At 43.9% G+C, this 12319-nt stretch overlaps 1 protein-coding gene across 1 annotated transcript in view; it reads right to left on the reverse strand.

Annotated features, from left to right (window-relative positions):
- SKIV2L (Ski2 like RNA helicase) overlaps window positions 1-5160 on the reverse strand; it is a 106076-nt gene extending 100916 nt beyond the window's left edge. The window contains exons 1-2 of the mRNA XM_040323079.1: window positions 5051-5160; window positions 2586-2650 (exon numbers count right to left, since the gene is read on the reverse strand). Of these exons, the coding sequence (XP_040179013.1) occupies window positions 2586-2598 (13 nt within the window). The 5' untranslated portion in view covers window positions 2599-2650; window positions 5051-5160. The remainder of the gene's footprint in view (window positions 1-2585; window positions 2651-5050) is intronic.
- Between the last annotated feature and the right edge of the window lie 7159 nt (window positions 5161-12319).

Consider the following 12319-nt stretch of genomic DNA (forward strand, 5'->3'; position numbering starts at 1 on the left):
TTTCTTAAATAATAAAATAAAAATAAAAATTCCCCACAAATAGAGCTTTCTTTTGGTGGTATTTGATCACCTCTGCGTTTTTTTTTGCGCTATAAAACAAAAAAAGATCGACAACTTTGAAAAAAAAAACACAATATTTTTTACTTTTTGCTTTAATAAATATCCAATTAAAAAAATTGGCCGATATGTATTGTTCTACATATTTTTGGTAAAAAAAAAAAAAGAAAAAATTCCCCACAAATAGAGCTTTCTTTTGGTGGTATTTGATCACCACTGCGGTTTTTTTTGCGCTATAAAACAAAAAAAGAGCGACAATTTAAAAAAAAAAAAAAAAAAAACACAATATTTTTTACTTTTTGCTATAATAAATATCCCTTTTTTTATAATTGTTTTCCCTCAGTTTATGCCGATATGTATTCTTCTACATATTTTTGGTAAAAAAAAAAAAAAAAAATGCAATAAGCGTATATTGATTGAAAAAAAAAAATTGCTCTAATTAAAAAGGGTTAATTGTGTGTCCTAGGGAGTGATTCTAACTGTAGGGGGAGGGGACTGATGAGAGGAGGAAACCGATCGGTGTTCCTATATACAAGGAACATTTTACCTACACAGATCCACGTCCCTGCTCTGTGATGAGCAATCGCAGCCGCCGGGCACGCGCATCGAGTACACAGTGATGCGGCGAACGCACGCCTCCGGGGGCGCGATCGCCAGAATGCCGGGAAAACAAAGACGTCACATGACGCCCACCCGGAGGGAGGGAGGGTGGGTGGCTGCCTGCCGTCATTTTACTATATGGCAGTAGGCAAGTGGTTAATTAATAGCCCCTAATGGGATTAGTAGAGGCGATTAAGTTCGCATGTGTTGCGCTATATACGTTTTCATTCATTCAGTATTATTGGTCTCATGTGGCATCGTGTTGTGCAACCAAAGCTTTCATGCATAGGAGCCCTAAATGCTTGTGTTACATTCAGATGTTCATGTAGCGGGGGGGGGGGGGGGGGGGACGCAACATTTGTTTTTTGGGGGTTCTTGGGTGTAACTTTAACACTTTTTTTTTACTTAAACTTTATTTTTCATCATTTTTGGTGACAGGTCCTCTTTAATGAGACCTCAGGGGGTCATCAGGGATCGCGCTCCATTATCTCCTTCTCTAGCCAGACCGGCCAGAGAAAAATGACGCCAGAGACGGAAAGTGACATTTTACATGCTGGAAGGGGAGATCAGTGCTGCAGATTCTAATGCACAGTGTGAGAAGCTCACAGTGTGCAGTGAAATCAGAATAGGCAAATTCAGTAAAGGACTGGAGCGTGTACAACTGTGCAAGACTAAAGGGAAGGTTGGTGTTCAAGCTTGAACCAAACACTGATGTGTAATGACGACTATTTGCAATCGTTTTACACCAATGACGGGCTACTATTCTTCCTTATGACACCAAGAATGGGGTACTATCCCCTCCACTCATAACAATGATGGGGCACTATGCTTCCCACTAACACCAACAATGGGGCACTATTCCTTCCACTCACAAAAAAATATATATATTGTTTATTTATTTTTTTTGTGGTTGAACTGGATGGACTTGTGTCTTTTTTCAACCTGACTAACTATGTAAAAAAGAAGATGGGGCACTATTCCTCCCACTGACACCAATAATGGGGCAATATTCCTTTCACTGACACCAATGATGGGGCAATATTCCTTTCACTGACACCAATGATGGGGCACTATTCCTCCCACTGACACCAATAATGGGGCACTATTCCTCCCACTGACACCAATAATGGGGCACTATTCCTTCCACTGACACCAATGATGGAGCACTATTCATTCCACTGACACCAACCATGGGGCACTATTCCTTTCACTGACACCAATGATGGGGCACTATTCCTCCCACTGACACCAATAATGGAGCACTATTCATTCCACTGACACCAACCATGGGGCACTATTCCTGCCACTGACACCAATAATGGGGCAATAATTATTCCACTGACACCAATGATGGAGCACTATTCATTCCACTGACACCAACCATGAGGCACTATTCCTTCCTCTAACACCAATGATGGGGCACTATTCCATCCACTGACAATGAAGGGACACTGTTCCTCCCACTGACACCAATGATGGGGCCTGATTTCTCCTTCTGACACCAACAATGGGGTACTATTCCTTCCACTGACACCAACAATGAGGCACAATTCCTTCCACTGATACCAGTGATGGGACACTATTTCCCCCATTGACACCAGCAATGGGGCCCTATTCCTTCCACTGACACCAACAATGGGGCCCTATTCCTTCCACTGACACCAATGATGGGGCACTATTCCTTCCACTGACACCAATGATGGGGCCGATTCCTCCCACCGACACTGACAATGGGGCACAATCCCCCTCCTATGTAATTTTCTTCACGCAAACTGACCACCCAGCCCAAGGCATCTTCTGCTCACACAGACCACAGTCCAATCCTCCCAACGTTTGAAGGAAAGTAAACTGGCTCTTTATTTAGAAAGTTCAGAGCCCTTGTTAAAAAAAAATGTACATGTTTATAAAAAATAAAAAAAAAGTCTCACCTAGTTTATTCATTGTAGAGGGTGGAATCTCATGGGAGAGGACAAGTGGGGTTCATGAGAAGGTGCTGCAATAACAACAAAAAACAATAAGTACATAAATAAATAAATAAATAAATGCTTTCACATGGGAGATCTTCAATGTATCCCTTTTATAGAATCGCACAGACTGTGAGTGACGGGAAGGCCCCACACACCCCATTAGATTTTCTGCAGATTTACAAAAAACATATAATACTAGAAAATGCATTTCCTGCAGAAAATGCGTGGGGATGCTGGAATTGCTAAAGCTAACTGGATGAATAGCTTAAAGGATCACTAAAGGATTTTTTTTTTTTAGCTAAATAGCTTCCTTTACCTTACTGCAGTACTGGTTTCATGTCCTCATTGTTCGTTTTTGCTTTGAAGTTGCTGTAATTCTGCTGTGATCTCCACACTTCCTGCTTGTCTGGCTCCTTATGAAAAATCTCATGGGAGCTTCTCACTGTGGTCCAAGCTGTGTGTCTAAAACTCCTCAGAACCAATCAGATTCATTTTAAAAACGAAACACTGCCCTGGATTTGTTTGTTTTTGTTCTGTGTCTCTCTTTACTTCACAGAAACATGAAACCAGTTTAAAAACGAAAGTGAAACTAGAGGTACATTATATGATTGAATTTAATCTATTTTTAAAAGGAATCAGTTAACTTTTATGTCTCTATACCAGGGCTCGACAAATCCCGGGCGCCAGGTCCTGGCGACTTGGCTTGGAAGGGGGGGGCAAAAAAAAGAAAAATGTTTTCTTTTTTTTTTGTGAGCTGGCGCCATCTGGTGGTGAGCCGTTGGTATTACAAGTTATTACCACCAGATGTGTAAGCTGGCGCCATCTGGTGGTGGCCGTTGGTATTACAAGTTAAGCATTACAAGTTAAACAGCAATTCTAATGTCATTTTTCACTATTTTCACTTCTTCCCTCTAATTAGAACCCCCAAACATTATATATATTTTTTATCCCAACACCCTAGAGAATAAAATGGCGATTGTTGCAATACTTTCTGTCACGCCATATTTGCGCAGCGGTCTTGCAAGCGCACTTTTTTTGGGAAAAAATTACACTTTTTTTAATTAAAAAATAAGACAACAGTAAAGTTATCCCCATTTTTTTTAATATTATGAAAGATAATGTTACGCCAAGTAAATTGATACCCAACATGTCACGCTTCAAAATTGCGTCCGCTCGTGGAATGGCGTCAAACTTTTACCCTTTAAAATCTCCATAGGCAACGTTTAAAAAACTCTACAGGTTGCATGTTTTGAGTTACAGAGGAGGACTAGGGCTAGAATTATTGCTCTCGCTCTACCAATCGCGGCGATACCTCACATGTGTGGTTTGAACACAGTTTACATATGCGCTTCTGCGCGCAAGCTCGCCGGGACGGGGTGCGTTTTCTGGCTCCTAACTTTTTTAGCTGGCTCCTAGATTCCAAGCAAATTTGTCAAACCCTGTGTTACATTAAACGAGAAGCGGGGGGTGCTGACTTCTTACCTCTTCTCCCATGCAGCCAGCAAGTTGAGAAGCGGGGTGAGGGGCCGAAAATTACTTCTCACCAGCACCAGGCGGGGCCTCTAGTAATTTGGGGGGCCCTCCGCAGCTTTGCGGGGCCCTAAGCGGCTTGCATAGTGAGCCTATAGGGCGGATCGGCCCTGCCTGCGGGATCTCTGTGGTGGAAGCTGAAAATCAGTGTAGCAGGCAAGGATAAGCTCAGGCGTGTTCGCAAGTCCACGTGCCCGCACCCCATGCCCGCCAGGATGCTGACACTCTGCAGCACTAATCACAAGCAGCGAGACATTTCCTGGTCTGCAGCTGCACAGATCGGGAAATGTTTAACTACCTGTGATTAGCGCTGCAGAGTGTCAGCTTCCTGGGGGGCACGGGGTGCGGGCACGTGGACTTGCAAACGCGCCTAAGCTCATCCTTAGCATGCATCACTGGATTTGGGGTGCCTGCTACTATCCTCCAGGTCCCTATGGCAAGCAGCTGCGCTGTTGCATAGTGGTCACAGGCTCAACACGGGCACCATTCACAGAACGCCTTTCATTTTTATTAAATGCAAAGTGTCTCCTGATTGGACAAGGTGAAGAGGCAGGGAAGTGACATCACAATCACCACCTCATCCAATAAGGGAATGCCTTGCAAAGGAAAAGTTCTGTGAATGGCAACCATGCTGAGCAAGCGACCCCCTGTGATCACTATGCAGCAAGGCAGCCGCTCACCATGGGACCCGGAGGACAGCAGAGATCACTGTAGAAGTGGTGACTACTACAGGGATTTCCAACTGCCATGGGGATCACACAGGTATGGAACATTCAGACATTGAGCCAAGCTGGAGCAACTCAATCTTCTATAAGTTCAGCTTTAATAAATCCAGACACACATCATGCAGCAAACAGACTCCATGCAGTAAGAATTGTAATAAACATCTCTGATACCTTTCTGAAGAAGTAGTGCCAGCAGTGTGCCAGTGTGTCAGTACAGAGGGGGGGACAGACATGGATGACAAGCAAGGACCGTGACGTCATGTGTGGCGGAAGCAATCCTTCCAGCACTATGTCTCCAAAGCAGAGATAGGAGGCGAGACATATTTGATAGGATTAATACATAAGCTAAAGCTATATTTGTCTACAACAAAATGGCCGACGCTAAGAAAATCAGCGACAGCGTTGTAAAACACAATAGTGCTGTGTCTCCCTAGTGCTGAGCAGGGCCGAGCGTAAGCGCTGATTGGCTGTGTGGCGTGAGTATTTCCGTTATTGGTTGGCGGAAGTTTCTTTCGAACTACGTGTTAGGGAACAAAGAACGTCAGCTTGGTTGGCAATGTTCCTGTCTCCTGGAGGGATGGATTCCAGATGGAGAGGTTGCACTGTATATAAAAGTGAAAGATTTGTTATCTCCTGTTTCTTGTGAAATACCAACGTTATCTCTTTTATATTTATAAGTGGGTGAAGGAAGCCAATTTTAGTTGCTATTGCTGAAAAAGCCATATTTCCTTGCATCGTTCTCCCTGGGAAATCTCTCGTACACCTAAACTGAGCGCGTGTTAAAATCTGCATTTTCCCCTATAAATTACTTTTTTAAAGTTTTAAATTATTTAAAGCTGGTGTATACCCTCAGAAAAATAAAATGTTAACCACTTAAAGCGGGGGTTCACCCTAAAAAAAAAAATTCTTTATGTACCATCCCATCCAGCATACTAGCGTCAGCTATAGTATGCCTTTTTTTTATTTTTTTTGCGCTGTACTTACCGTTAAATCATCCAGTTTTGTTTCAGACTCCGGCGGGGAAATAGGCGTTCTTATGAAGAGGGGAACATGATTGACGTCCGGCTATGGCGCATCACGCGTTCCGAAAATAGCCGAAATAGGACTCGGATATATACGGCGCCTGCGCAGTCAGCTCCTAGTCTGTGCGCAGGCGCCGTATAGCGCCGTGAACAGCCGAGTCCTACTCCGGCTATTTTCGGAACGCGTGACGCGCCATAGCCGGACGTCAATCATGTTCCCCTCTTCATAGGAGCGTCTGAAACGAAACTGAAGGATTAAACGGTAAGTACAGCGCAAAAAAAAAAAAGGCATACTGTAGCTGACGCTAGTATGCTGGATGGGATGGTACATAGATGTTTTTTAGGGTGAACGTCCGCTTTAGGCCCCGGACCATTTTGCAGCTAAAGGACCAGGCCACTTTTTGCACTGCATCGCTTTAACTGACAATTGCGCGGTCATGTGACGTGGCTCCCAAACAAAATTGGCGTCCTTTTTTTCCCACTAAGCTTTCTTTTGGTGGTATTTGATCACCTCTGCGGTTTTTATTTTTTGCACTATAAACAAAAAGCGACAATTCTGAAAAAAATTCTATATTTTTTACTTTTTGCTATAATAAATATCCCCCAAAAAATCTATAACATTTTTTTTCCCTCAGTTTAGGCCGATACGTATTTTTCTACATATTTTTGGTAAAAAAAATAGCAATAAGCGTTTAGTGATTGGTTTGCGCAAAAGTTATAGCATTTACAAAATAGGGGAAAGTTTTATGGCATTTTTATAATTTTTTTTTTTACTAGTAATGGCGACGATCAGCGATTTTTTTCCATGACTGCGACATTATGACGGACACATCCGACACTTTTGACACATTTTTGGGACCATTGTAATTTTCACAGCAAAAAGTGCTTTGTGCATTGTTTACTGTGAAAATGACACTGGCAGTGAAGAGGTTAACCACTAGGTGGCGCTGTAGGGGTTAAGTGTTCCCTGCATAGTGTTTCTTACTGTAGGGGGGATGGGCTCTGTGTCACATGACACTGATCTCCGCTCTGAGTACACGGAGCCGAGATCAGTGTCATTGTCACTAGTCAGAGCGGGGAGACGCTTCCGGGGATCCCTGCGGCGATCAAGTCCGCGGGACCCGTGGGGATGGCTGCAGGGTCGTGAGCTCGCAGGCGGCGGCGCTCGTGCAACCACACTGACAGGCATTTAGGCTGCATTCACACCTCCACGACAAGATACGCCGCGTACGCGGCGTATTTTGCCGCAAGTGTGTAACTTTTTTTTTTCAACAAAGCCTTCCCATTGCTTTGTATGGCCGAACGCCAATGCCGCCTGAAAAAAAGGGTGCGGCAGGCGTACGGCGTCTATGAGATGTGAACCATCTCATAGACAGCAATGGGAATTCTCCCCTCTAGCGGCACGAGCGTCCGGCGTTTTGTCGCGGAGGTGTGAATGGGCTCTTAAAGGGGAGGTACAGGTACGTTGATATGCCTGTCCGTGCCATTCTGCCGACGTGTATATATACAGGGACTGGTCCTTAAGTGGTTAAAAAATAAATAAAAACCCAGTTAGGCAGGGGTGTCAAACTCAATTTCATTGTGGGCCGCATCAGCATTATGATTGTCCTCAAAAGGGCCGATTGTATCTGTAAGATTGGATGTCCAGCGCATCCCCTCCCCTTACATTAGATGTTAAGAGCCTCCCCACCATCAGAAGTTGAGTCCCCCACTCTCCCTTACATCACAGTGCACCCCCTTACCTTATGCTGCTGCTGGGAAGACGCTGGATACATTGCTTGAAAGCAGAAAGTAAGGGTCTGGAGGAGGACTAGAGGAGGGCTGGAGGTGCGAGGGCCACATGAAATGGTCTGGAGGGCCGGATTCGGCCCGCGGGCCTTGTGTTTGACACCTATGTTGTAAGGCATAATGAGCCAAGATACATCGCATACTAGCTGATTATGAAATACTTACCTTAGAACAAGGTCCCCGAATCGCAGGCCGGTCCACACCGAGGGAGCTGACATTTTGCCCTCAGCGTGTCTTCCGGGTTCGCGGCTCCGTAAAGGTTTAGGAGATATTCATCTTACCTACAGGTAAGCCTTATTATAGGCTTACCTGTAGGTGAAAATAATAAAAAAATGGATATACAACCACTTTAAGGGCTGGTTCACACCACAAAACACGCACTCCAGATCCATTCCAGATGCGTTTCTGCATGTGCGTTTCCATACCTCCCAACTTTTTGAGATGGAAATAAGGGAAACCTATCAGCAAAAGTATGCAGGCACTTTATTTATACTTACTGTTTGCTTAAAAACGCATCTCATCTAAAGTCCCAAAATCTCCCCTCTTTTTTGTATCCAACAGGGATGGAGGCGTATGTTTTTCATATGCCTCATTTAACCACTTCAATACCGGGTTTTAAAACCCACCTCCTTCCCGGGCCTAATCTGGCACTTCTCTCCTACATGTACAAATCATCATTCTTTTGCTAGAAAATTACTCAGAACCCCCAAACATTATATATGTTTTTTTAGCAGACACCCTAGGGAATAAAATGGCGGTCATTGCAACTTTTTATCTTGCACCGTATTTGCGCAATAATTTTTCAAACGGCTTTTTTTTGTAAAAAAAATGGTTTCATAAATTAAAAAATAACAAAACAGTAACGTTAGCCCAATTTTTTGGTAAAATATGAAAGATGATGTTACGCTGAGTAACTAGATACCTAACATGTCACACTTTAAAATTGCGTACACTCATGGAATGGCGCCAAACTTTGTTACTTAAAAATCTCCATAGGCGACACTTTAAAATTTTTACAAGTTGCCAGTTTAGAGTTACAGAGGAGGTCTAGTGCTAGAATTGTTGCACACGCTCTAACGCACGCGGCGACACCTCACATGTGTGGTTTGAACGACGTTTAAATACGTGGGCGGGACTTACGTGTGCGTACGCTTCTGAGCGCGAGCTACCGGGGACAGGGGCATTTTAATTTTTTTATTATTATTTTTTATTTTACTTATTTCTTTATTTTTTACACTTTTTTTTACACTTTTTTTTTTTTTTTCAATCGCTTTTATTCCTACTACAAGGAATGTAAACATCCCTTGTAATAGGAATGTGTGTGACAGGTCCTCTTTAAGGAGAGATGAGGGGTCAATAAGACCCCTCATCTCTCCTCCAGGCTGGAAAGAATGAGATCGTGAAAAAAAAATTCACAGATCTCATTCAAACTAGCCGCAATTGCGGTTTGTTTACTTACGGGGACCCGGGCGTGACGTCATCACATCGCGTCCGGGCCTCCGACGGTCATAGAGATGACTGGTGACCATCTGGTCACCAGTCTTCTCTATGGCAAACATCCGGCGGACGGCGATCATCTCTCCGGGCCCCCGGTGGGACAGGAGAGCCCGGAGAAGCACCGGATGGCGGCGGGAGGGGGGGATGTCCCCTCCCGCCGCCTGTAAGAACGATCTAGTGGCGGAACCGCCGCTATGATCATTCTTACGGTGCGCAGGATCGCCGCCGCTAAAAAATGATATCTCAATGATGCCTCCGGGTGCAGGCATCATTGAGATATCCCCCCGCAAAGCCCAGGACGTCATATGACGTCCACCCGGGATAACAGGTCCCCGTTTTGGACGTCATATGACGGCGTGCGGGTGTCAAGTGGTTAAAGTCCCAATGCTAGTTTTCTTTATACCATACAGGGATAGAGATGCGTTTTATACCCTTATACATTTATGTGTTTTTTTTCCAGTGCTCCTTACTACCATACCAAGCATAGGTGGAGGCGGGGACACACCCCTAGTCACCTGCCCTCTATCTACCCATCAGTCTTTATATGCCTCTATTGAGGAGACTTTAAAAGTTTAGTTAGGACTGCAGAACGCAGAGAGCCTTGGCGATGGCTCTGCAGCTTAATCATGTACTTGCAAATGCGTGCAACCAATCCTCTGCTTTTAACATACACAGTTAGACAGTTGAATTTGGCTTGCTGTTTGGGTGGTAAGTGTGAGCCTGATTAAAAACGTTTACTACTTTATTTATACTTACTGTTTGCTTAAAAACGCATCTCATCTAAAGTCCCAAAATCTCCCCTCTTTAACCACTTAAGGACCGGACCAATATGCTGCTAAATGACCCAAGGGGTTTTTACAATTTGGCACTGCTTCGCTTTAACAGACAATTGCGCGGTCGTGCGACGCTCTATTTTTGTTTATAGCGCAAAAAATAAAAAACGCAGAGGTGATCAAATACCACCAAAAGAAAGCTCTATTTGTGGGGAAAAAAAGGACGCCAATTTTGTTTGGGAGCCGCGTTCCACGACCGCGCAATTGTCAGTTAAAACGACGTAGTGCCGAATCGCAAAAAGTGGGACAGTCTTTAACCCGACAAATGGTCTGGGGCTTAAGTGGTTAAGCCCAGGTTCACACTGTTGCGTTGCGGGGCACTGCATGTAATTCACACAGGAATTGCAGCACATTCCTGTGCGAATAACATGCAGTGTCTCTCAGGTGCGATTTGAGCCATGGGTTTGTATGACGCAAATCGCACTGCATTTTGCAAACTGATTTTGAGGTGTCATTATCTTAAAGGGGTTGTAAAGGAAATAATTTTTTTCCATAATAAGCATCCTTTACCTGCAGACATTCCTCTTTTCAAGTCCTCATTGTTCGTTTTTGCTCAGAAGTTGCTCTATTTCTTCTCTGTTCTGTTCACTTCCTGCTTGTCTGATTGTTACTCACCACCGTGATGGGAGGCTTTACTGCGGTGGTCAGTGACGTGCTCGCTCCCTCCTGGGAACTACATCTGTGCGGCAGGATGCTCTCTACGTGTTAGAGACTTCAAGGAGGTGTGAATCACTGGGCGTGTCGCAATTCATACTGGGAAATGTAGTTCTTACATGAACGAGCGCCGCAAACCAGGAAGTGAATGAGAGAACAGAAACTAGAACGCCAGAGGTATTTACTAGTTTTTTAACAGAATCAATACACTATTCTGTCTGTCTACCTTGCAGACATTAATTTTAGGCAAAACATTTTTTTCCTTTACAACTCCTTTAACCACTTCAGACCCGCGCTATTGACAAAAGACGTCAACAGCGCGGCTCTCAAGTGCCGGGTGGACGTCTTTTTAAAAGCATTACCCGCGCGCGCCACTGGGTGGCACGCGCGGGTAAACACTGTCCCGGCGCATCGCTGAAGAGCCGATGCGTGTACTTGGCGGCCGGGATGTCTGCCGGGTACACGCGATCGGCGGTGACACAGCAGGTGACACAGCAGGGACGTGGAGCTCTGTGTGTAAACACAGAGCTCCACGTGCTGTCAGAGGAGAGGAGACCTTGTACATAGGGACACAGCATCGGTTACCTCCCCCAGTCAGCCCCCTCCCCCCACACAGTTAGAACACACCCAGGGAATACATTTAACCCCTTCCTCACCCCCTAGTGTTAACCCCTTCACTGCCAGTCACATTTATAGAGTAATTAGTGCATTTTTATAGCACTGATCGCTGTTTAAATGTGAATGGTCCCAAATTTGTGTCAAAAGTGTCCGATATGTCCGCCGCAATTTCGCAGTACCAATAAAAATCGCAAATCGCCGCCATTACTAGTAAAAAAAAAATAATTAAAAAAAAATCATAATTCTGTCTACTATTTGTAGGCGCTATAACTTTTGCGCAAACCAGTCGCTTATTGCGATTTTTTTTTTTTTTTTTACAAAAATACGTATCGGCCTTAACTGAGAAAAAATATATATATATTTTTTTTAAAAATGGGATATTTATTATAGCAACAAGTAAAAAAATATATATTTTTTTTAAATTGATGTCGCTCTTTTTTTGTTTATAGCGCAAAAAATAAAAACCGCAGAGGTGATCAAATACCACCAAAATAAAGCTCTATTTGTGGGGAAAAAAGGACGTCAATTTTGTTTTGGAGCCACGTCGCACGACCGCGCAAATGTCAGTTAAAGCGACGCAGTGCCAGAAGCTGACATTTCGCCTGGGCACGAAGGGGTTTTATGTGCCCAGTAAGCAAGTGGTTAACATACACTCTGCAATTAGTTCACATGAACAGGTTGCAATTTAGATGCAGTGCCAAATCCATAGCAAATTTGCACAGTGATTTCGCACTGCATCTGGCGTGAACTCAGGCTTATCATTGTATTTGTTGTGGTTTCCAGATTGTATCATGACAAGGAAGTTTGGACGGATTAGCAGTATGAAGAATAACACGGGACAGAATGCTTCCTTGATAAACACAAGTGTACCAGATTTCCTTTTATTATGTTTAAGATTTCACAGACTGGAAATTCCCGACAAATAGAGCTTTCTCTTTGCTGGTATTTGATCACCATTTGTTTTTTTTGTTGCAATAAAGACCAACAATTTAGAAAAAAAACAAAACAATGGGCCGGATCCACAAACG

Source organism: Rana temporaria, chromosome 9 (genome assembly GCF_905171775.1).
Source record: "Rana temporaria chromosome 9, aRanTem1.1, whole genome shotgun sequence".
NCBI lineage: Eukaryota > Metazoa > Chordata > Amphibia > Anura > Ranidae > Rana > Rana temporaria.